A 25,873-nucleotide genomic window follows, 5' to 3' on the forward strand; every position below is an offset into this window, starting at 1 on the left:
TGATGCTGCTTGTCCTGCTGTGTTCATCCAGCTCTACACCTTGTTATCTCAGATTCTCCAGCATCTGCAGTTCCTACTATCTCTGATTCGATTTTGAGTTTTGAGTTTCGATTTCCTCCCTGTCTTCAGATTCACTTTCACTTTCAATTCTGTGAAGGGAAGTCTGCTGCTAAGTGGAAACGTCACTGCTTGAAAAAGGCAGCTGACTATATCAATCTGAATTACAAAGTGATAACACTTCAAGATGTGCCGATAATTTTATTTTTGGGTTTATCACTTGTGCAAATTCTGTGCAATCAGGAAACGCCAGCTTTCTTGCTCCTTTGATGCTGCCTGGCCTGCTGTGTTCCTCCAGCTCCATGCTGTGTTATCTCTGACTCCAGCATCAGCAGTTCTTGCTATCTCAGTGAAATGTTGACTTCTGTGTTTTAAATTAGGGGAGGTGTAGTGGTAAAGTCACTGGACTAGGAGTCCAGAACCCTTGGTTAATATTTGGTGACAGGAAAGTGAGCTTGAGTTCAAGACCCTTCCCCCACCCCAGGGATTGTGGTGAAATTTGAATTCAATAAAAATCTGGAATTAAAAGCTAGCCTAATGGCGACCACATACAGGGCTTGCAGATTTACAAATATTTTTTATTCATTCACAGGATGAGGGTGTTACCCAGTATTTATTATCCATCCCTAATTGCACCAACACCAGTTGAGTCAACCACGTAGCTATGGGCCTGGAATCACATGTAGACCAGAAGTGGTGAAGATGGCAGTTTCCTTCCCTAAAGGACATTAGTGAACCACGTGAGCTTTTCCTGACAATCATTAATGATTTCATTTTCATCACTGGACTCTTGATCCCCAATTTTTATTTTATATTGAATTCAAATTCCACCATCTGTCATGGTGGGATTTGAACCCAGGTCTCCAGAATATTACCTGGGTCTCTGGATTATCAGCCCAGCGACACCATTAGGCCATAACCTCCCCTAATGAGAATGATATCCCATACAGAGGTGTATTAATATTAATTTTAAAGATCTGACATGCATACATTTCCTCATACTTATGAACAGCTGTTTTATATTGTCCTGCATTGTGTTTCAACTTGTGAACAAATCGACTTAGGAACGCATGCAAAATTAGACCTTATTCGGAACTCAGGAACTGTTGAAACCATTGTCAATTGTCAAAAAAAAAGCCCATCTGGTTCACTAATGTCCTTTAGGAAAGAAAGTCTGCCATCCTTACCTGGTCTGGTTGTACATGTGACTCCAGACCCACAGCAACGTGATTGACTCTAACCTACCCTCTGGGCAATTAAGGTCAGGCGATACTTGTGGGCTAGCCAATGACACCCATATCGTACAAATAAATTAAAGCTTTAAAAAAATCATTTTTATATTCACATATTAAATGATTTTCTTTGAATATACCTGTCATTGTTTCATTATTTTAACTTTGGCTCCCAAAATAGCATTTTGAAATTGATCAGCATTGTGACGAAGACTGATAGGATCCTTGGGTTTGTAAATATAGGCCTATTTATGCCTATATTTACATGCAGGGGAGGCAATGGTCCAGTGGTATTATCGCTAGACTGTTAATCCAGAGACCCAGGTAATGTTCTGGGGACCTGGGTTCAAATCCTGCCATGGCAGATGGTAGCATTTGAACTGAATAAATATCTGGATTTAAGAATCTAATGATGACCTTGAATCCATTCTCAATTGTCAAAAAATCCCATCTGGTTCACTGATGACCTTTAGGGAAGGAAACTGCCATCCTTACCTGGTCTGGCCTACATGTGACTCCAGACCCACAGCAATGTGGTTGACTCTCAACTACCCTCTGGGCAATTAGGGATGGGCAATAAATGCTGGCCTAGCCAGCGATGCCCCTCATCCCATGAATGAATAATAAAAAAAGAATAAAGTGAAGGAGTGATGCTACACCTCTACAATCATTGGTCAGACTACATTTGGAGTATTGTGTTCAGTTCAGGGCACCTTATTTAGGGAAAGATGTTAAAGCTCTGGAGAGAGTGCAAATGATTTACTAAACTGATACCAGGAAAGAGGGATTTTAGATACTAGGAGAGGTTAGAGAAATTGGGCTTATTCTCCTTGGAGTAGAGAAGATTAAGTGGTGACATTATTGGGGTGTTCAAAATTATGAACAATTTTGACAGGATAAAGAAGGATATTTTGCTTCCAGTAGTTGGTGTGTCAGTAATTGGGGTCACATTTTCAAGAATGTCAGCAAGAGAGCGAGGAGTGAAATGAGTAGAAGCTTCTTTACTCAGAGAGTCATTAGGATTTGGAATGTGCTGCCTGGAAGAGTGGTGGAGGCGGATTCCATAGGAGGTTTCAAAAGAGAGCTGGAGATATATTTGAAAGTGATAAAGTTAGAGGGTTACGGAGATAGGGCTGCAGAGTGAGGCTAGCTGGGTATCTATTTCCGGAACTGGTACAGAATCGATGGGTTGAATGGCCTCATTCTGTGCTATAACATTCTATGATTCTACAAAGCAAGTGCCATATAGAATGGTACCAGGGAGAGGGGTATAGACGCTAGAAATACTGGGATTGCTTTCCTTGGAGCAAAGAAGGTTAACAGAGAGGATTCAAAATCATGAAGTGTTTTGATAGAGTGAATAAGGAGAAATTATTTCCACTGACAGGAGAATGGGTAGCCAGAGGAGATGGATTTACGGTAAAACAGCAAGAGGGAGATAATGCAATGATTCTGAAAAGGTGATGGAAATATATTCAGTAGAATGAGAATTAAATAGATTCTTGGAAATAAAATCATAAATTGGAATGGGATCTTGATCTCTGATATGGGGTGGGAGTCAATAATTTGGAGCTGGAAAAGCACAGCAGGTCAGACAGCATCCGGGGAACAGGAAAGTCAATGGTTCGGGCTGAAACCCTTCATCAGGACTGGGTAACAGCTGCACATCACAAGTTCAAAACTGACGGTCTGGATGGAAGGTTCGGAGACGTTGTCACACCAAAGGTTCAGGCAGACGAATGGGTGACCACTAGAAGGGGCAGGCAGTCAGTGCAGGGTCCCCTGTGGCTATCCCCTCTTTAACAAGGACACCGGTCTGAGGAGGGATTGTCTGTCGGGGGATGGTGACAGCAGCCAGAGCGATGGAATCACAGCTAGCTCTGTTGTACAAGAGGGAGAGACAGAGTGCAGTAGAGCAGTAATAATGGGGGCCTCTATAGTCAGGGGCACAGATAAACAGTTCTCTGGCTGCAAACAGACTCTGGGATGGTGTGTTGCCTTCCTGCAGTCAGGGTCAATGATATCTCTGAGCGGGCACAGGACATTCTCAAAAGGGAGGGTGAGCAGCCAGAAGTTGTGGTACACATTGTTGTGGTAGAATGATATAGGCAGGAAGAAAGATGAGGTCCTGCAAAGGGAATTCAGGGAGTTAGATAGGAAGTTGAAAAGCAGGACCTCTAGGATTGTGATCTGGGGATTACTCCCTGTACAATGTGCCAGTGAGGCTAGGAATAGGAAGATGTTACAGTTAGGTATGTGGCTAACGAGTTAGTGTAGGAGGGAGGGCTTCAGATATGTGGATCACTGGGATGCCTTCCAGGGCAGATGGGACCTGTATAAGAAGGACAGGTTGCACCTAAACTGGAGAGGCACTAATATCCTGGCAGGGAGGGTTGCTAGTGCCACTCAGGAGGGTTTAAATTAGTGTGGCAGGGGAGTGGGAAACCAGAGCTGTAGGTCGGCAAGTAAAATGACTGAGGAGGAGCCCGAGACTGAAGCCAGTAAGGCTAAGAGGAAGAACACACAGGGAGAAGTTACTGAACACTCCAGGATATGGATGATCTGGTTATGGCCTCAACTTTTGTGTTCACCTTCTCCATGCCCTTGGACTCTCTTTCACCACTCAGTCTTTAAAAATATTCAATGATTTCATATGGCATGGGCAGAGAGTGCTGTGGGACAATTGATAAGGGTTGGTGTGTCAGGTTTGATTTATAGCGTTATGTATATTTCAAGGTAGTTGAATGCATTTTAAAATCATAGAATAGTAAAATATACAGGAGACCATACAGACCATCCTCTACCAATGCTACCTCTTTGAAATACCTATCCAATTAATCCCACTCCACTGCTCTACAAACGGTTCTTTTTCAGGCCTTTGAGAACACATTATAAACACTTTAATCCAGTTTCAAAAGTATTTTTCTGTATTTATCTGTGGTCAAGGTGCAGTGGATGATGGGTGTAGGAATTAGATACAAATGAAAGGAGCTCACTCTGTAACAACATTCACTTGCATTCATATAGCACCTTTAATAGTATAACATCTGTAGATACTTCACAGCAGAGGAAGTATTGATACTAAAGGAGATATTAGACCAAACTTGATCAAGAAGGTTTTAACTTGTTTCTTAAGGGAAAGACACAGCCTCGTAGTGATGTTTTGAGAGGGAATTTCAGAGTTTTGAACCTCAGTAGCTGAAGCCACAGCCATCAATGGTGGAGGGATAAAAATTAAGGATGCACAGGAATCCACAAATGGAGGAGCAGATTGGAGAGTCACTGGGCTGGTGGAGGTTACAAAGAGAGAGAGAGAGAGGATGAAGCTATGCAGGGATCTGAAAACAAGGATGACAAATTTAGAACTGAGTTGTCCAAATGAGAACCGCTGTGGATGAGTGAACTCAGGGGTGAGATATTGGACATATTGGTGATATACAGGTGTACATAGGAGTCAAGAGAAGGTGGGCTGTGTAGTTTTGGGTTGGCTCAACCAGAGACCAACCAGGCTGAGTAGATCAGTGAAGTAGTGGGACATCACTCAACAATTGCTGGTTCGATGCATGGACCAGTGACTCTACGAGATAGATGGTTCTGCGAACTTGACATTTTGACGTGTGCCTCTGTGAGGTGAAGACACAGCTGTATTGCTCTTTCTCAGACTGTTGATTTCTCAAGGCCCCCGAACAACGGGAGTTGAGCCGTGAGATTGTGGCTTTGCACCAACGTCAGTTTTAACACCTTCTTTCCCTGCAGTGACCTTCTCCTTCTGAAAGGGATGTCGTTTTTCACAGATGTGCTCTCTGGTCAACCCTGCTGTAATTTAATTACTGGAATGTCTTTTTATCGTGTTCATGATTTAACCTGACCATTCTTCAGTGAACTAATTAAAAAATGACATAATGACTAAACTTTCATTCTTTTAACAGAGATCCTTTATCAGGGAAAGCTAAAGGTCAGTGTTAACTACAGTTTGAGGAGATATTTAAGTCTTTTCTTACATCCCCGTCCAAATCAAATGAATCTCAGGCCTGTTCAGTGTTCCATTCCCTGTTGTCCTTATTTCTTTTTCCCTTCTTTTCTGCGCAGAGCTGATTAATGGGTTGGAAGAGCTGAAGATTCACTGCATGGACAGTGGAACAGCACACATTCTCTATGTTTCTGAAGGAGGGGATGTGTTTTTCAGCAAACTACAAAACAAGAAGCACAGAAGTTTCATGAAACCTTTCAAAATCACAGAGCCACAGTAAGAATCATGTTATGTGTAGGAGACAATGAGTCTTGTGTCTGAACAATACTCGGTCTTTTTTCCCCGCCCTGAATCAGGCTGTGTTTCAGGAGGGCAGGTCAGGGGAGGATCATCACAGAAAATTCTGGGTATAATGAGCTGAGTAGCCTTCCCTTGCTCTGAGTTTTATTCCATTTAAAGGTCTCTGCTTCCCTTCCTGTGCCTGGTAGTTTTAGCAAGAGTACAAAATGCTCCCTTTTTGTTTTGGCAAAAGGAAATTAAATAGGATTTCATCTTGAGTCAAAGATTTCAATGTAGGAAAATGAGATTAATCCATCCACATTGAACCTCAAATGGATAGACCTGTGAATCTCTGAAAAGGTGAAAAGCTAAAGATTGAGGTTTAGTTCAAACATCATTAAAAAGCTGTTGGCAGAGTTTTCTTTGATGGGATCTCAATGTCTTTGGCAATGTCAGTGTTTGTTGTTGGTTCCTAATAGCCCTGAGTGTCTCACTGGAGGGCAACTAAGTGTCAACCATATTGCTGTGGATCTGGAGTCACATGTAGACCAGACTGGATAGGGATGGCAGATTTCCTTCCCTAAAGGGAATTCCTGAATCAGATTTTACAACAGTCAATGATAGTTTCATGGTCACAATTACTAAGGCTAGTTTTATTAATTGTGGTTAAATTCCATCAGATGTCATGTGAACCCAAGTCCCCAAAACATGAGCCTGTGTCTCTGAGCACCTTGCCCAGTGATATTACCACTCCATTGTCATTTTTTTGCCTGTACCAAGGCCGTACACCTAAAGGTTAACGAAAGGGGAAGGTGATGGCCTAGTAGTAATAATCCAGAGACCAACGTGATGTCCTAGGAACCTTGGTTGAAATCCCACCCCGGCAGATGATGGAATTCATTTCAATTTTTAAAAATCTGGAAGTAAGAGTCTAATGATGACCAAGAAATTGTTGTTGATCATTCATAAATTCCCTTTATGGAAGGAAGCTGCAGTCCTTACCTGGGCTGGCTCACATGTGACTCCAGACCCACAGTAGTAGAGTTCACTTTCAGAGCTACCTGATCTCATTGAATGACAGGAGGATAGGCTCAGAATGCCCTCCTCCAGTTCCTAACATACCTTCTATAATCTTAAAAAGACAATGCAACAGCACCAATTAGGAACACCTACAGAAATATGTCAGACAGATTTTCATTATAATCACAGATTGATACAGCCAATTACACAGAGGAAGATAATTCAGCGTCTGTTGTACACATGGGTTTTCCTTGCAAAATGTAGTGAAACATTCCAAAGGGGTTCACACAGCATCACCACATTGTTATTATGCTCTAACTAGTATCTTGTATAAATTCAGCATATATATCATATAGTGTCTTGTATAAGTTTAGCACATATAATCTATATATTCTTGTATATCTTCAACAAGGGGAGGCAGTGGCCTAGTGGTAGGCAGTGGCCTAGTGGTAGACAGTGGCCTGCTGGTATTATTGCTGGATTGTCAATCCAGAGACCCAGGTAATGTCCTGGGGACCCAGGCTTGAATCCCACCATGGCTGATTGTGGAATTTGAATTCAATAAAAATCTGAAATTAAAGTGATGACCATAAATCTATTGTTGGGACTCCAGACACACAGCAATGGGGCAATTAGGAATGGGCAATAAATACTGGCCTAGCTAGCAACGCCCTTGTCCTGTGAATGAATTATTAAAAAAAAAACACATCCCTGCCCCTGTATTCTACATCCCTGTCAATTAAGTATAGAATAATGTATACATAGCTGCTCTTTCCACCTGCCTTTCACATAGAAATATAGAAGATAGGAGCAGGAGGAGGACATTCGGCCCATCGAGCCTGCTCCACCATTCTTCACGACCATGGCTGATCATCCAACTCAATAGCCTAATCCTGCTTCCTCCCCATAACCTTTGATCCTATTCGCCCCAAGTGCTATTTCTAGCCACCTCTTGAATACATTCAATGTTTTGGTATCAACTACTTCCTGTGGTAATGAATTCCACACGATCACTACTCTTTGGGTGAAGAAATGTCTCCTCATCTCCGTCCTAAATGGTCTACCCTGAATCCTCAGTCTGTGACCCCTTGTCCTGGACGCACCCACCATCGGGAACATCCTCCCTGCATCCACCCTGTCCAGCCCTGTTAGAATTTTATACGTCTCTATGAAATCCACCCTCATTCATCTGAACTCCAGTGAAAACAATCCCAACCGAGTCAATCTCTCCTTATACATCAGGCCCGCCATCCTCGGAATCAGCCTGGTAAACCTTTACTGCACTCCTTAGAGAGCAAGAGCATCCTTCCTCACAATATTCTAGGTGTGGCCTCACCAAGGCCCTGTATAAATGCAACAACACATCCCTGCTCCTGTACTCAAAACCTCTCACAATGAAGGCCAACATACCATTTACCTTCTTTACCACCTGCTGCATCTGCATACTTACCTTCAGCAACTGGTGCACAAGGACACCCAGGTCCCGCTGCACACTCCCCTCTCCCCATTTACAGCCATTCTGATAGTAATCTGCCTTCTTGTTTTTGCTTCTGAAAATACGTGGGAACACCACCGCCTTCAAGATCCCCTCTAAGCCACTCACCATCCTGACTTGGAAATATATTGCCATTCCTTCACTGTTGCTGGGTCAAAATTCTTGGATTCCTCTTGGAAATGTCATATCAGAATCAAAACATTAACTCTATTTGTCTCTCCTCACCTTTCATAGTTATATACAAATGCACTCAGGTGTCTTTTTCAATTCTTTAAAATTGCGCCCTTATTTTATCTTATCTCACCATATTCTTCCTACCGAGGAGATTACAGGATCAGAGGAACACAGGAATAGGAGTATCATACAGCCCTTCAAGCCTGTTCCGCCACTCAATGAGATCCATAGACATGCCTTTGGCCCATGTCCCTTAATATCTTTACTATGATTCTTATATTATTAAATAGAATTTATTTACAGCTACATTAGGACAGTGTTTGGTCAGAAAGGTAAATTCAAAATAGTACCCTATATGAGGAGAGAGAAATGGAGAGAAAGAGATGGAAATCCAGGAGTTAGATTGCAGGCAGTTGAAGGTACAGCTACAAACGGAGTGACGACTGACATCAGGGGTGAAATTGAGGGAAGAAAAATGAATCTTGGTGAATTGTAGGACTGCAGGCAGGCAGGTATGCAGGGATGGGGTGAAGTCATGGAGGTTTGAACACAAGGGATAAGAATTTTAAAATCAAGGCATTGCTTAATTAGGGTCCAGTGAACATGGGACTGGGTTTGCCAAATGAATGAGTTAGAATACAAGCTTCAATGCTGATACTATTCATGTAGAATGTAGCTTTGAAATGAAGCCCTTGGCTTGGTCATTAATGAGCCGTTTTATTTATTTATGTAGGCTACTGAGAAGCTTAGCAGGAAAGTGTGTTATTCAGGTTGCCTGTGGAAACAATCACTCATTGGTTCTGTGCAAAGGTAAGAACATCTGAAAGAAAATATATGGCAACAGTGTGTACCATTGACAAAATTCACTTACCAATGTGACAGCACCTTCTATACCCACGACCACATCCATCTAGAAGGACAAGGGCAGCAGGTACATGGGAACACCACCCCCTTCAAATTCCCTCCAAGCCACTCACCATCCTGACTTGGAAATATATTGCCATTCCTTCATTGTCACTGGGTTAACATCCTGAAATTGTCTCTTGGAGATATCATATCGGACTCAAACTGTTAACTCTATTTCTCTCTCTGCAGATGCTGCCAGACTTGCTGAATTTCTCCAGCATTTTCAGTGTTTACTCCCTACGTTTGTATCCAATTACCCTTGCCATAAATGATAACATTCTATTAGCTTTCCTACTTGCTGTGCCTGTATACTAACCATTTGCAATTCACGACAACACAGAGGGATTTGGGAGTGGGAGATAGTAGGAACTGCAGATGCTGGAGAATCCGAGACAACAAGGTGCAGGGCTGGATGAACACAGCAGGCCAAGCAGCATCATAGGAGCAGAGAGGCTGACGTTTCGGGCCTAGACCCTTCATCAGAAAAGGGGGAGGGGAAGGGGGTTCTGAAATAAATAGGGAGAGAGTGGGAGGCGGATAGAAGAGGGATAGAGGAGAGGATAGGTAGAGAGGAAACAAACAGGTCGAAGAGGCGGGGATGGAGCCAGTAAAGATGAGTGTAGGTAGGGAGTTAGGAAGGGGATAGGTCAGTCCAGGGAGGACGGACAGGTCAAGGGGGCAGGATGAGGTTGGTCGGTAGGAGATGGAGGTGCGGCTTGAGGTGGGAGGAGGGGATAGGTGGGAGGAAGAACAGGTTAGGGAGGCAGGGACGAGCTGGACTGGTTTTAGGATGCGGTAGGGGGAGGGGAGATTTTGAAGTCCTTGTGCATAAATCACAAAATGCTAGAATACAAGTTCAGTGGGCAATGGGGAAGGCAAATAGATTGTTGGCCTTATTTGAAAGGGAATAGAGAATAGAAATGGGGAAGTCTTGCTAAAACTAAGCAAGGTACCAGTCATACCACAGCTGGAATGCTGCAAACATTTTTGGTCTCCTTATCTAAGGACTGGTACTGGAGGCAGTTCAGAGAAGGTAGGGCAGAATCTTAGAATAAGGCATCAGATATTTAAGGCAGAGATGAGGAGGAATTTCTTCCCTCAGAGAGTAGTGAATCTTTGGAATTCTTTACTGTTTAGGGCTGTAGAGATTGTATTGTTGGGCATATTCAAGGCTGAGACAGATAGATTTTTAATCAGTAAGGGAACCAAGGAAAATGCAGGAAAATGAAGCTGAGGATTATCAGATCAGCCGTAATCTCATTGACTGGGGGGGGCAGACTCAATGGGCTGAATGGCCTATTTCTGCTCTGACCTCTTTTGCTCTTACGATTCAATATTAGAAAAACCCACCTGTTTCAATTCTATCCTTTAGGGAGGGAAATCTGCCATCCTTATCTGCTGTGGCCTATATGTGACTCCAGACCCACACTTAAGTGGTTGCCTCTTAACTACCCTATGAAATGAGCCTACAGACCACTTAGGGCAATTAGGGACTGACAAATAAAGATAATAATTTTATGGAACATTGTGTCTCTTTTCCTCTGAATGATTCTCATGCTGAATCTTTGATCGATGGCGTGACATTGTTGTGTTTACACTTTCTCGTGCAGAATCATGGATCACTTCAATTTTATTTATCTCTCTTGCTGTGTAAGGATCCCACACACGACTTTCACACTGCAGAAGTGGATGAACTAATGCTTGCTAAGCTACAACTCCAAACAGCACTGTAGGTGTATCTAGACCACCTAGACTGCAGCTCACCATCACTTTCTCTCTTCAATTAGAGACAGATAATAACATCCTGGTCCAGCTAGGGACACCCACATCTCATGAATGAATAGAAATGAAATGTAGACATTGCATCATGCCACTCTACTCACAACATAGTGTAGGATTATTTTTATCATGGACGATCAGGGAGCTGGAAGGAACAAAATTGAGGAATGATGCCACAGCCGCACCATAGCTGACTGGTGATGGTCTGTGCTATTTGAAAAATTTCACAATGTTACCCTTAATAATACCCAGTGCTAACATGGGGGAGGGTTATACACAGAGACTGGTGAAGCTGGGATTGGGGGTCTCCTTGGAATGCAGAAGGCTAAGGGCGGGTATAAAGAAACATGTTTTGATGGAGTAAGTAAGGAAATACTGTTTCAAGTGACAAGCGGCTCAGTAAACAGAGGCACACAGATTTAAAGTAATTGGCCAAAGAACCAGAAGGGAGATGAGAATTTTGTTTTAGCTCAGTGAGTTGTCGTGGTCTGGAATGTGATGCCTGAAAGGGCAGTGGAAGCAGAGTCAATAGAGAAAAAAATAAACAGACTTAGATTGCTATATCGTCTTTCACTATCTCAAGATATCACAAAGTGTTTTACAGCCAATGAAAGACTGCTGAAATAGAATAATTTGCAATGTAGAGCCTGGAGCAGGCTGTTTGTAGCATTCTCTCAGTCCCCCATTGACAGTGTCAGCGCAGTTGGCCCAACACATTGACAAATTAGAAGTGTGGGACTTGCTGTTTAGAGGCTAGAGAGTTACCCGTTGACCCCAGCTGATGTCACCTATCTCCAAATTGAAAATATTATAAGAATTAGACAGCCAAAAATTATTGAATATATGAGCATAAGATGTAGAAGCAGAGTAGGCCATTCAGCCCATCGAGTCTGTTCCACCATTCAATGAGATCATGGCTGATCTGATAATCCTCAACTCCACTTTCCTGTCCTTCCTCCAAAACCCTTGATTCTCTTACTGATTAAAAATCTATCTCAGCCTTAATGACCCAGCCTCGACAGCTCTCTGTGGTAAAGAATTCCGCAGATTCACTCCCCTCTGAGAGAAGAAGCTCTTCCTCAGCTCAGTGGCTCAGTGGTAAGCACTTCTACCTCACAGTACAGGGGACCTTGGTTCGATTCCAGCCTTGGGCGACTGTCTGTGTGGAGTTTGTATGTTTTCCCTGTGTCTGTGAGGGTTTCCTCCCACAGTCCAAAGATATACAGGTAATGTAGATTGGCCGTCTTTAAATTGTCTATAATATCCAGGCTAAAGGGATTAGCCATGGGGAAATATGGGGTTAGGGCAGTTGGGTGTGGGTGGGATGCTCTTCAGAGGATTGGTGTGGACACAATGGGCTGAATGGCCTGCTTCCACATTGTTGGAGTCCTATGAATAAATGGGTGACCCTTTACTCTGAGATTATGCCTCTGGTCCTAGACTGACCAACTGGAGGAAACATTCTGCCCTTATTTACCCTGTCAAGTCCTCTAAGAATGTTTTATGGTTTTAGCAAAGATTTGTAGCTCGACTAATGGGTGATGTTGTTGACTTGCTCGCCGAGCTGGCTTGTTTTCATTCAGATGTTTCATCATCATGCGAGGTAACATCATCGTGAAGCCTCCGATGAAGCGATACTGTTTTACTCCGCTTGGAATTTATACTGTCCGGTCCGTTATGGTGAGTAACGTCATTTCCAGTTTTGTTCTGTATGGGTTTGTATATGGGGTCCAATTCCAAATCTCTGTTAATTGCATTATGGGTGGAGAACCATGCCTCTAGGAATTCCTGTGCATGTCTATGTTTGACTTGGGCTACTATGGTTACCTTGTCCCAGTTAAACTGATGGCCTTCATTGTCTGAATATACAGATATTAAGGAGAGTTCATCGTGTCGTTTTGCTGCTAGCTGATGTTCGTGTATTCTGATGGCTAGTTTCCTTCCTGTCTATCTGATGTAATGATTGTGGCAGTCGTTGTATGGTATTTCGTAAACGACGTTGGTTCTGCATGTTGTGGGAATGGGGTCTTTAATCCTTGTGAATATTTGTCATAGTGTGGCTGTGGGCTTGTGGGCCAACATGATTCCTAGTGGTCTTAGGAGTCTTGTTATCAGTTCCGATATGTTCTTGATGTAGAGCAGTGTGGCCAGTGTGTTAGGGCGTACTGTGTCCTCCTGTTGTTGTCTATTTAGCAGGCACCTGCAGATGAAGTTGCGGATTATCCATTCATGGCGAAGATTTTGTATAGGTGCTGTTCCTCTTTCCTGCGTAGTTCTGACGTGTTGCAGTGAGTGGTGGCCTGTTTAAATAGTGTCCTAATGCAGTTTTGTTTGTAGACGTTGGGGCGGTTGCTATGGAAGTTGAGGATTTGGTCAGTGTGGGTTGCTTTCCTGTATCCTGAGGTTTGGAACTCCCCATTGGTCATACGCTCAACTCTGACGTCCAGAAACGGAAACTGATTGTTGTTTTCTTCTTCTCTCGTGAATTTAATCCCTGTGAATTGAATCCCTGTGAATATGCTGTTGATGAGGTGGTGGGAATCTTCTAGTTTGTTGTGTTTAATAATGACAAACGTGTTGTCTACATACCGGACCCACAGTTTAGTTTGAATGAGGGGGAGGGTGGTGTGTTCTCGTCTTTGCATGACTGCCTCTGCGATGAGTCCTGAGACGAATGACCCCATGGGTGTGCCATTGATCTGTTTGTATAATACAAATAATAATAATAAATACAAACAGATCAATGGCACACCCATGGGGTCACCCATCTCAGGACTCATCACAGAGGCAGTCATTACAAAGACTAGAACATACCACCCTCCCCAGCATTCAATCCAAACTGTGGGTCCGGTACGTCGACAACAGATTTGTCATCATTAAACACATCAGACTAGAAGAGACCCACCACGTCATCAACAGCGTATTGGCAGGGATTAAATTCACAAGGGAAGAAGAAAACAACAATCAGTTTCCATTTCTGTACGTCAGAGTTGAGCGTATGACCAATGGGGAGTTCCAAACCTCAGGATACAGGAAAGCAACCCACACTGACCAAATCTTCCACTTCCAAAGCAACCACCCCAACATCCACTAACAAAACTGTGTTAGGACACTATTTAAACAGGCCACCACTCACTGCAACATGCCAGAACTACGCAGGAAAGAGGAACAGCACCTATACAAAATCTTCGCTATGAACGGATATCCCCGCAACTTCATCTGCAGGTGCCTGCTAAATAGACAACAACAAGAGGACACAGTACGCCCTAACACACTGACCACACTGCTGTACATCAAGAACATATCAGAACCAACAACGAGACTCCTGAGACCACTAGAAATTACGATGGCCCACAAGTCCACAGCCAATCTACGACAAACACTCACAAGGATTAAAGATTCCATTCCCACAACATGCAGAACTAACATGGTTTACAAAATATCATGCAACGACTGCCACAAACATAACATCGGACAGACAGAAGGAAACTAGCCATCAGAATACACGAACATCAGGTAGCAGCAAAACGCACAACAAACTCTCTTCAATATCAGAGGTAGTATGCTGGAGAATCTGAGATAACAAGGTGTAGAGCTGGATAAACACAGCAGGCCAAGCAGCATCAGAGGAGCAGGAAGGCAGATGTTTCGGGCCTAGACCCTTCTTCAGAAACCCTTTTTAAAGCTGCTCCTTAATATCAGTACACTCAGACAATGAAGGCCATCAGTTTAACTGGGACAACGCAATTATAGTAGCCCAAGACAAACATAGACACACACGGGAATTCCTAGAGGCATGGTTCTCAACCTTTAACGCAATTAACAAACATATAGAATTGGACCCCATATACAAACCCATACAGAACAAAACCGGAAATGACATTACTCACCATAACGGTCCAGACAGTATAAATTCCAAACGGAGTAAAACAGTATTGCTTCATCGGAGGCTTCACGATGATGTTACCTAGCATGGTGATGAAACGTCTGAATGAGAACAAGCCAGCTCAACGAGCAAATCAACAACCTCAAGAATGTTTTATGTTTCAGTGTGGTCACCACTCCATAGTAATGACTTTGAGGAAGGGGTAGAGTGTAATACATCCAAATTTGCTGACAATACAAATAAAGGAGGGAGGGTATGTTATGATGAGGACATAAAGAATCTATAAGGGGATCTAGGTAGGTTGAGTAAGAGGGCAAAGTCATGGCAGATGGAGTTTAATGTACAAAAGTGTCAGGTCATGCGTTTTGATAGGAAGTATCAAACGCAGAATATTATTTAAATGGAGGGAAACTCTGCAGAGGAATCTGGGTGCTCTTATGCATGCAACACACAGGTTAGCATGCAGGTACAGCAATAGTTAAGAAGAAGGTAAATTGAAGTTTTCCTTTTATTGCTAGGGGTTCGGAGTTTAAAAATGCAACTGTACAGGATGTTGGTGACACTGTACCTGGAGTACTGTGTACTGCTTTGGTCCTTGTCTTTAATTAAGGATATATTGGCATTGGAGGCTGTTCGAAAGAGATTCACTAAGCAGGTTCTTGGATGAAGTGGTTGACTTATCAGGAACATTTAACCAGGTTAGACTTTTATTCATAACAGTTTAGAAGACTGAGGGATGACCTTATTGAAACATACACCATTCGGAGGGGTCTTGTCAGGGTAGATATTGAGAAGGGGGAAATCTCAGATTGCGGCACATAATTACATAATAAGGGACAGTCTTTTAAAACTGAGATGTGAAGGAATTTCTTCTCTTAGAGAGTAGTGAATGTCTGGAATTTTCTACTCCAGAGAGTTGTGGAGGCTAGATCATTAAAAGTATATAAAGAGGAGGTGAACATCTTTTTGAAACATTGGGGAGTTAAGAGCAATGAGGAGATGACACACAAGAGAGGCCTGGGGCAGATCAGCCATGATCTTATAGAAACTCAGCACAGGCTTGAGGGCATGAATGGCTGACTCTTGTTCCTATTTCTTATGTTCTTAAAGCTGGATACTTCCTTGTAGAAGTGAGTCTTTATTTAACGAGTTACCTGCACAATTGTTTCTCTTTTAATTTTGCTAAAAGATGGTCAAGTCTTTGCATGGGGACAGAACACTGGGGGCCAGTTGGGCCTTGGCAGGAGTGGTCACTGTGTGCTCAGCCCCCAACGTGTGGAATCACTGACGGCAATCCCTATGGCTCAGATTACAGCAGGTGGAGCTCACAGCTTTGCGCTCTCCCTCTCTGGGGCAGTGTACAGCTGGGGAAGAAATAACCATGGACAGCTGGGGCTCGATGACACAAAATGTAAGTAAAATGCAATTCTCTTCCTTTTCACACTCATCATTTTCCAGTTTCTATCTCCAGTCTGGATCTTTGTTATACCTTGCACTAAATCTCAACCAGTGCTTATACAGAGTCATATAACAGAAAAGACCCTTCAGCCCATCAAGTCTGCTCCGACTTCATACTTACATCCCATTCACCTTTACCCTGTTTGCTTAGCAACTTATATTAGCTGCCTGTCCAGCAACACATCAAATTTTAAATTCTGATCTTTGTTTTCAAACCCTGCAATGCATTGTATCTCCCCATCTCCGTAATCTCAAGCAGACCCTCAACTCTCTGAGATCTCTGCACCCCTCTCACTCTCCCCTCTAGAGCATCTCCAATTTTAATAGTTCCACCATTTACAGCTGTCCCTTTGGCTGCTGAAGCCTTTCAACCTGTAATTCCCCCTTTAAGCCTCTGTCACTCTACGCCTCCCCCATTAAGATGCTCTCTCTTCAAATCAATGTTTGGTTAACAGCTCTGATGCCTCCTATTGAGGGTCAGCAACAAAATTGGTTGGATAGTCATTGTTGTAGCATGCCTTGTTTTATTACATTAAGGGTGCTATATAAATGCAGGTTCTTGTTGGTGCTGCTGCTACACTTCATGGAGGAGATCATTCATTTTGGTGTGGACATCAACAACAGCCTCTCCCTCTGGTGGGAAAATATTTTAAATGCAGCTGAAACACTGAGAATAGACAAGAAAATTGTAGCTTCTTGATTTAATCGTTTATTAGAGCAAAGTGTAGTCTTTAGTATCTCAGGGCACCTTACTTACAAATTGCTGAATGGTCAATTTTCTGCTGTGCCCAGTAGCGATTGTAATGAGGTCAGCCAGATGGATATCATACAGTATGAGTTCCCTGATTGGGGCTGTTAATCTGGTCCAATCAGGGAGCCTTGGCTGACATATACAAACAGGAGTGTCAGAGGTTCTGTTCACTCTGAGAGGTGGCTCTAAAGGAGCTGGATCAGTATCAAGGGGTCTCCACATGTAAATAAAGAGTGACTTGGTGATGGGGTACTGATCTCTGTGGAGTTATTTCATGCCCCATATTTCATCGTGTATTTTAAAACTCGCGGTTTGCTGCAAAGCTAAATGCAAAATGATGAAACTATTGTTCTGTATGGTTCTGTTTACAATGTTGGATAGTGTTTGATGGTAAGGCACATCATTGATAGAGCCCACAGCATCAGAGGTTTTCCTCTGCAAGTTGTGTCCCATTCAAGTAAATTTTGCAGGAACCTTAACTTTCAAAGATACTCCATTATGTTTTAGAGAATGTGCTTACTGTCAATTTTTAACCCCTGTGTTGCCAAGTGGGGACTTTTAAAATGTCAAACTTTCAAAACACATGAAGAATGTTCCCCAATGATGTATAAGACTCGGGTAGGTGCGATGGTCCTCAACAAATAGGTGGACCATATGAAAGCTGCCAATTCGCAAAAGGGGCAGAAGCAAAATGTTCTTGGCTCCTCAGAATAGCCTTCTACTTTCATACCCACCTACCCGGGGGAAAAGACCTTGTGTATTCACCCTATCCATGCCCCTTATGATTTTATAAACCTCTGTAAGGTCACCCCTCAGCCTCTGGCACTCCAGGGAAAATAGCCCCAGCCTATTCAGCCTCTCCCTATAGCTCAAACCCTCCAAACGTGGCAACATCCCTGTAAGTCTTTTCTGAACCCTTTCCAGTTTCACAACATCCTTGCTAATGGTGGCAGAGTAGAGGTCTTGAGCCCAGGGCTCGTCTGCTCCATTTTTCTCTTTTTTGGTTGTTTTCCTTCTTTACCCGTGCCTGTTGTGAAGAGCTCGGTTGTGGCGATGGCATCGTTGGGCGAGTTTAGTTCCCGGTGGCTTCTGCATTGAAGAGGCGAGCCCAGCACCGAATCAAAGCTGCCGCAGTGGATGTTCCCCACAGTGTCTGCATCCAGCTCAGATTCATGGAGGTGGCGGCGAAGGCGGGTTTGGGCCCAGTATGAGACTCGGTGACCTCAGCAGGAGCTGCATTGGCGCGGTGGGTCAGGTGTGGGCTCTTGGTGGTGGCAGGGTCGTGTTTGAGCCGGTGTGGGACCTGATGGTGTTGATCGGAGCTGCATTGGCAAGGTCCGGCAAGGACTCATAGTGGCAGCAAGATGGTGCTGGAGATTGGCAGTTCTTGTTTTGGCAACGCAGTGAGGAGACTCATGGCTGACTGTTCCAGTCAGTGCTCCATGACTGAGCACTTAACAAGAAGGGGACTGTAAAGTTGGACTTTACTTCTTCATTTTTCTGCTTTTATACTCTATGTTTTGGATTTCCCTTTCCGTGTTTTAAGATGGTGCTGGAGAGCAGCAACACCACACTACACTTCACTGCATTTTGTAACAAAATACATGTGACAATAAATAAATCAAATCAGATATTTCCTATGGTAGGGAGACCAGAATTGAACGCAGCATTCCATCAGTGGCCTAACCAGTGTTCTGAGCAGCACAACATGACCTTCCAACTCCTTTACTTAATGCACTGACCAACGAAGGCAAGCGTGCTAAATGTCTTCCCCCCCACACTGTCTACCTGCGACTCTACTTTCAAAGAACTATAAACCTTCACCTGCTAGGTCTCTTTGTTTGGCAACACTCCCCAGGGCTATTTTGCATTTGTGCATTACTTCAGTTTTACATTCCAGGGTGTCAGGAGTAAAAGATTATACCTCTTTTTCTTTATCCCAGCTCGGAAACTTCCCACGTACGTAAAGCTATTGGAATGTAAGAAGATCGTCTACATTTCCTGTGGAGCGCAACACACTGCCCTGCTTACTAAGGTCTGCTTGTAGAATACGACAAATTTTATGTGTGAACTTGCACTTTCTTCCAGGTTTATGAAGATTTGCATTTCTGAGGTGTTTTTCAGACCTCAGGATATTTCTAAGTAATTAACAGCAAGCAAAGTAACCCAGGAAAATCAGCGCCAATTTGTGCACAGCAGGTCAGTCAGGAATAACTTGACAACTAATCTGTTTCCTTTTGCTCATGCGGGGTAAATTATTGTACCTTTTGTAATTTGGCTTTCTCACATAAAACCATGGAATCCCTACAGTGTGGGAGCAGATCATTCAACCCATTGAGTCCACACTGACTCTCCTAACAACATCCCATCCAAACAGATCCCTGTAACCCCTCATTTCCCATGGCCAACCCACCTAGCCTGTACATTATGGATGATTTAGCATGGCTAATCCACCCTAACATGCACATATTTGGACTGTGGGAGGAAACGAGAAACCCAGAGGAAACTCACATAGACACGGGGAGAGAATGTGCAAACTCGACACAGACAGTCACCCGAGGGTGGAATTGAACCTGGGTCCCTGGTGCTGTGAGGCAGCATTGCTAACCAATGAGCCACCATGCCACCCTTGTAGGTGCAAACTGAGTGCAAGATGAAAAGTTTTGATGACACGTTGTTTTTATCAACAGTGCTGAATTAGCAATGTGATAAATGAACAGATGAAATACCATGTTGATGATTGTGAAACAGATATCGGCCAGCACATTGATGATAACACCCTTAGTCTTCTTCAACAGGGTGCCATGGGACCCTCAATATCCAACTGAGAGGCAAACAGTGTCTAGGTTTAACATTTCAGCCATGAAGACTGAGGTAGTTTCTTGAGTCAAACACCACTGCCAGTATGATATGATCTGAGTGCTGCCCCATATGGCAGCTCACCAAATATATATCCCATAAAGGTCAAGTTTTTGTTGAGACAGATATCTTGAAGTTTATTAACAACACTAGCTATTCACATTGCTCTAATCCCACAGACTTCTACATACTCTGGGTTCTGATATTATTATGCATTACATACACAAGTGATTGAACACACAACTCTGACTCCATCACACAGAGAGAGAGTGACCGAAGATGAATACTGGAGCATCTCATTTCATGATGGCATTGTCTTAAAAGTACACTCTCTGACCAGTCTGGAATCTGTGCACTAGTACAACATCAACAGCACTTTCAATGGTGCCGAGGTCCCTCAGGAATGCACGGGAAGAATCAGCTTTGATTTTGTGCACAAGTCTTTGGAATGGGACTCAAGCCCATAAACTTCTGACACAAAAGATGAGAGTGTTAAACCCCAATATCCATTCAAATATTTCTAAGTGTAATTTATCGAACAAAATTGTTCTCATCTGACAGTCGGAGGTGTTAATGCTCTGTCCTTATGAGACACTTGTGCGTGATCCTTGGGGGATTGTAAATCAAGGTTAAGTCAGTGTTCTCATTTATGTGAATAGACCAAGGCACTCTGCTTTATGATGTATTCATCAACAACATCAAAATTTTAGGTCCACATTTAAACGTTTGCAATGGGACAGCGAATAATTAGTTAGAATGAGGGGGTCATCCTGTGTGAAAGTCTCTCTGACCTTGTTAAATTCCTGACATAACAAAGAGCAAACTGAATGAATCCTTTGACACAGTCTGCACTGGGAAAAGTTTGGCATCCACTATTCAGGGAATTTATTTTTCTTTATTGTCTCATGGAGTGTAAGCAATGCTGTCAAAGCCAGCATTTGTCACCCGTCCCTAATTTCTCTTGAAATGAGCGACTTGTGGGGTTCTTTCAGAGGGCAGTGGCTCTCGGGTCACGTGTTGGTCTGACCGGGTAAAGGCAGCGAGTTTCCTTCCCTGAAGGACATGTGAGAACCAGATGGGGTCTTTATGACTAGTGATGATAGTTTCATGGCCACCATCACTGAGACAAGCATTCATCTCAACATTTATTTAAATTCCAAGAAATCATAGAATCCCAACACACAGAAAGAGTCCATTCAGCCTACTTCGCCTGTGCTAGCTCTTTGAAAAAGTTATCTAATTAATCGCACAACCCCGTGCTTTCTCCATATCCCTGCAACTGTATTCCTCCTTCAAGTATTTTTCCAATTGCCCTTTTAAAAGAAGTTTGGACTGAATCTTTTTACCTTGCCCTTTCAGTCAGTACATTGCAGATTACAACAGCTCACCGTGTGAACCAATAAAATGCTCCTCATCTCTCACCCTGGTTCTTTTGCCAATTATTTTAATTCTGTTTCTTTTGGTTACTAATTTTCTTACTCGTGGAAGGAATTTTTATTTATTCTTAAGCCAGAGACTGCACGTTTATTTTCAAAAAGTTAATTACCTCACTGACTTTAACCCTTTCAACTAAGCAATACTCAGCTAACTGAACCAGAAAAATGTGGAGTCACTAAGATAATTAATTCCTTGTTGATGAATCTGAAGTCCTAGGCTGTGTAAATTCAGGAGTTACTATATGGGGAAAATGCAATTCATACTGCTGTAATGAACAATACTGAACAGTTTTATTTCATAAAGATTCGGATTTACATTTCATCGCATCTTAATGCATTTCACATGCTGTTGATTACTTATGGTGCAGTGGCTGTGTTAGTCATAAACATATAACCATTTATCTATGACCACAAGAAACATGTTTAAAGTGATAGCTCTTTGTGTGTAGAAATATGTCAGTTATTTGACAAAATATTTTATTGCTAACTTATACCTTTTGTCTTGCACCAATTTAAATATTGTTCTTCCCTTGTGTGTTGTAGCTTTATGTTTAATGGGGAGTGATGATTATTGAGGAAATTAATGAATTATTTAAATTCTGTTTCTGTCAGTCCAGGTGGCCCATACATTAAAAAAAAGGTAATTTTACTACCTGACTGCATCACCTCAGAAAGGAGTTAGTGAAAATCAAAAAGAAGCCCCTGAAAACCAAAAAGTAGCTCCTGAAAAATCAAAACTTAGCCTCAAGAAAATCTCATGTAGAGTCCTTGAAAAATGTATTTTGGCGCCTGGAAGGCAGGAAGGTGATATGGGGAAGACTGTGAGTTCAGGGGTAAAGCGGCAGGGAATTCTGTACTGGGAAGGGGATGGTTTTTTTGGGGTCACGGGGTTGCATTCCCTCCCTATGGCCCGCTCTTTATATCTCAGAATCTTTAGTGGGGGCTTCAAGTCTGCACATCGGCTATTAGACCTGTCCTCACCTCCTGTCCAAATTGCGTTTGATAAATGCTCCTGTGAGATTGCTTGGGTAGGTTCCCCCATCAAGGGTGCTATAGAAATAGATATTAATTCCATCAGAGGAAGTTCAGAGAAGATTCAGTAAATTCATTCCAGATATAAATGGTCTGTCTTATACAGAGAGAGATTGGGCAGTTTAGGTCTATACTCTCTTAGAGTTTAGAAGGATGAGAGGAGAGCTAATCGAGGATTACAAGATGCTAAGGGGAATTAATAAAATAAGGTAGAGAGGATGTTTCCTCATGTAGGGCAGTCTAGAACGAGAGGTCATAGTTTTAGGCTAAAGGGGCAGCAGATTTAAAACAGAGATGTGGAGAAAATACTTCTCTCAAAGAGTCATGAATCTGTGGAATTCACTCCCCCAGAGTGCAGTGGATGCTGAGACATTGATTTAAGGAGGAGATAGATAGATTTTTAACTAGTAACGGGTTGAAGTGTTGTGGGGAGCGTGCAGGAAAGTGGAGTTGAGGCCAAGATGAGATCAGCCATGATAGTGTCAAATAGTGGAGCGGGCTCGAGGGGCTGAATGGCGTCCTCCTGCTCCTTATGTTCCTACATTATAAATGCAAGCCGTTGTCTCTCTTCTAGGATGGGTCTGTTTTTACCTGCGGGGCTGGGAGCTATGGACAGCTTGGACACAGCACAAGAAGTGATGAGATTAAACCACGGTTGGTTACTGAGCTACTTGGGAGTGAAGTCTCTCAGATTGCATGTGGGAGGTAAATTAATGAAACTTCAAATAAAACAATTGTGGAACGATGACAATTGTGTCCATGGTACAGGTGGGGGAAAGAACCTTGCTGATAACTACCCTCTGGGTCCCAGAAGCAGGAAATTAAGCCCAAAACATGCCAGAAATGGGCACAATTTCTCTGATGTGGAGGTTCTGGTGTTGGACTGGGGTGGACAAGATCAGAAATCAAACGACACCAGGTTATAGTCCAATGGGTTTATTTGAAATCACAAGCTTTCGGAGCAGTGTTGGACCATAACCTGGTGTTGTTTGACTTCTGACAATTTTTCTGACTTGAGCTACTGCTTGGAGTTCCAATCCTGACATATTTACGTTACCCTGAACACATACATTCCTGCAATTCAGACAAAGAAAGAGTAAATCTCTGGGATCAATTAGAGACTGAAACAAAATTGACCCTGTCGTAGATGTCTGGTGAAGGAGCCAATAAAAAACATTAAATAAAGACATTTCCTCTAAGTAAAATGTCTGGTTAAAATGCTCTTTTTCTTCTCTTTTTCTGTCTCTCCAGAGCTTTTTACCACATGTTCCACCAGTGCAGCTTTAGAAGCCAAACATGGCTTTTTATTAATCTTAAGTTATCAAATTAACTTTAACAGCAACCAGTGACTTCACTCTGGGTACGGTGTGAGTTGATTTAAGAATTTTCCTTATGTCTGTAAATGTTTACTTCCTTGTGTCCATCCGTACTCAGAGAGTTGAATTGCTTAGTTTCTTTATGCAAGTGTTTTAGGAGCACCTAGTAGTGATATGCTGAAAAAAAACAGGTAAAACTTGACAACTTTCTCTGAACATCAATCAGCAGAGATTTGCCGAAATTTTTCAATCCAAAGCTGTGTGGCTGGTGTAGTGTGTTGAAAATTCCAATGTGCATTTGTCCAATTGAGGCTGCCATGAACATGTACCACCATAGAACAGAGAACAGTACAGCACAGGAGCAGGCCCTTCGGCCCACGATGTTGTGCCGATCGTGACACCAAATGAAACTAATCCCCTCTGCCTGCCCTTGGTCCATATCCCTCCATTCCTTGCATATCCATGTACTTATCTAAAAGTTCCTTAAATGCCCCTATCGTATCTGCCTCCACCACTACCTTGGCAGTGCGTTCCACACTCCTATCACTCTCTGCGTAAAAAACGTTGCCCCTCACATCTCCTTTGAACTTACCCCCTCTGACCTTAAATGCACGCCCCCTAGTATTAGACATTTAGAGTCAATGAGGAAGGTATAATAAAGCATCTATGTTGAACAGATCAGCAAAGTACTGGCAGAATAACATACTGTTTCAAACCAAAAACGGGAGATGGGGAGCAGTTCTGTGGGGGAAAGAGGTGATCTCTTTGTGTGGGACCTTTTCTGTGGATGGGGTCAGTTCTGTAGGAGGGTCTTGCTTTAATGAAAGTGAATTTTGAATCCAGGCAAAAGTGTGGCAATCTAGGATGTAATTCACCAAAGCATAAAATGAAAAGGTTTTTTCACACTGATTCAATACTTACATTTAAATGCAGCCTTTAACTGCAAAACATCTGCACAAGAAACAGGACATCAAACCACATAAGGTAAGATTAGGACAGGTGATCAACAATTGGAGGAAAAAGATAACTGAGCTGAAAGAGAGTGAAGGAGAGAAAAGTGAAAAGTTTTAAGTAGAAAATTGCTGACCTTGCTGAGGCCATGCCATGAATGGAGGAGGGAAGGCAACTGAGGACAGACTAGAGTCTGAAATTCGAGTGCAGATATCCCAGGGAGAAGGCAGGAAATTTAGCTGTTCACAAGTCTGGAATCACAAGCAATTTAAAACCACAGACCAGATTGAATGGTGAAAAACATGGAATTCATTTATCTGAGTTACATGCCTGTATATTGCACTAAAATATTATAAAATGTTATCAAATCAGTGAAGCACAGTGACCAAGGTTTAGAGTTTGTTCCAACAAGGTAAAAATAAGTAGCATAACAATAATTCCAAATTTCTTGCAACTCCACAAAGAATTGCTCACTGTTCATTGCTGACTATTGTTGATTGATGAGCAGTGTCTATCTTTCAGTCCGAGCTGCCCATTAAACATTGTCATGAATCAATTGAACAGGGACTGACTGTGTTGTTCAGCCTCTATAAATGCAGCTGTTAAGGGCAGTCATAAGTTTATGGTGGATCCACAGAGGTAGTTTTATTGCAAGTTTCTGATGCGGAGTCACCAGACTCGAAACTTTAACTCTGCTTTCTGCCCACAGATGCTGCCAGACCTACTGAGTTTCTCCAGCAATTTCTATCTTAGTTTCATGGTACATTTTCTTTTATAGCTATCACACGTTGGTCTTAGTGGCGTCATCTGGCAAAATCTACTATTATGGTGGTATCGAGAACAGACAAACAGGAAATGAAAAACACAGTCATCGGATGGTGCCCAGTCCTATTACGTTCTTAATCAGTATACCTCATGGCACAGAACAGATTCACGGTAAGAATTTAATTGTAGATGGTTAATCTGGAAGACGTGTAGATTTAGTTCCAGTCACTGGGACCTCTTTTCCCCCACCTCCCTCACAATGGTTGATGAACCATGAGAGCTTCACATTGTGTCGATGGGAGAGGTGCTCAGGCAACTGACCAATGACATTTGGTGTCTCATTTGAGGGAAGATCCTGGAAGGTGGAAAGCCCACCTCCAAAAGTTACTGGCCAATCAGAGGCAGGCCAGCAGTTCAGCGTTATGGAGAGCGCTGATGCTAGTGATGGCAGTTTCTCTGTAAAGTTCTGAGACTCACGAGATCACCAGAGACATGTGATTGAGAGCA

General features: G+C 42.8%; 1 protein-coding gene across 1 annotated transcript in view; it reads left to right on the forward strand.

Annotated features, from left to right (window-relative positions):
• Positions 1-25,873, forward strand: part of LOC109912948 (probable E3 ubiquitin-protein ligase HERC4) — a 75,211-nt gene that overhangs the window by 1,800 nt on the left and 47,538 nt on the right. The window contains exons 2-7 of the mRNA XM_048612601.1: positions 5,379-5,535; positions 8,961-9,037; positions 15,988-16,209; positions 18,951-19,042; positions 22,909-23,039; positions 25,380-25,537. Of these exons, the coding sequence (XP_048468558.1) occupies positions 5,379-5,535; positions 8,961-9,037; positions 15,988-16,209; positions 18,951-19,042; positions 22,909-23,039; positions 25,380-25,537 (837 nt within the window). The remainder of the gene's footprint in view (positions 1-5,378; positions 5,536-8,960; positions 9,038-15,987; positions 16,210-18,950; positions 19,043-22,908; positions 23,040-25,379; positions 25,538-25,873) is intronic.

Source organism: Rhincodon typus, chromosome 1, assembly GCF_021869965.1.
Source record: "Rhincodon typus isolate 14 chromosome 1, sRhiTyp1.1, whole genome shotgun sequence".
NCBI classification, from domain to species: Eukaryota; Metazoa; Chordata; class Chondrichthyes; order Orectolobiformes; family Rhincodontidae; genus Rhincodon; species Rhincodon typus.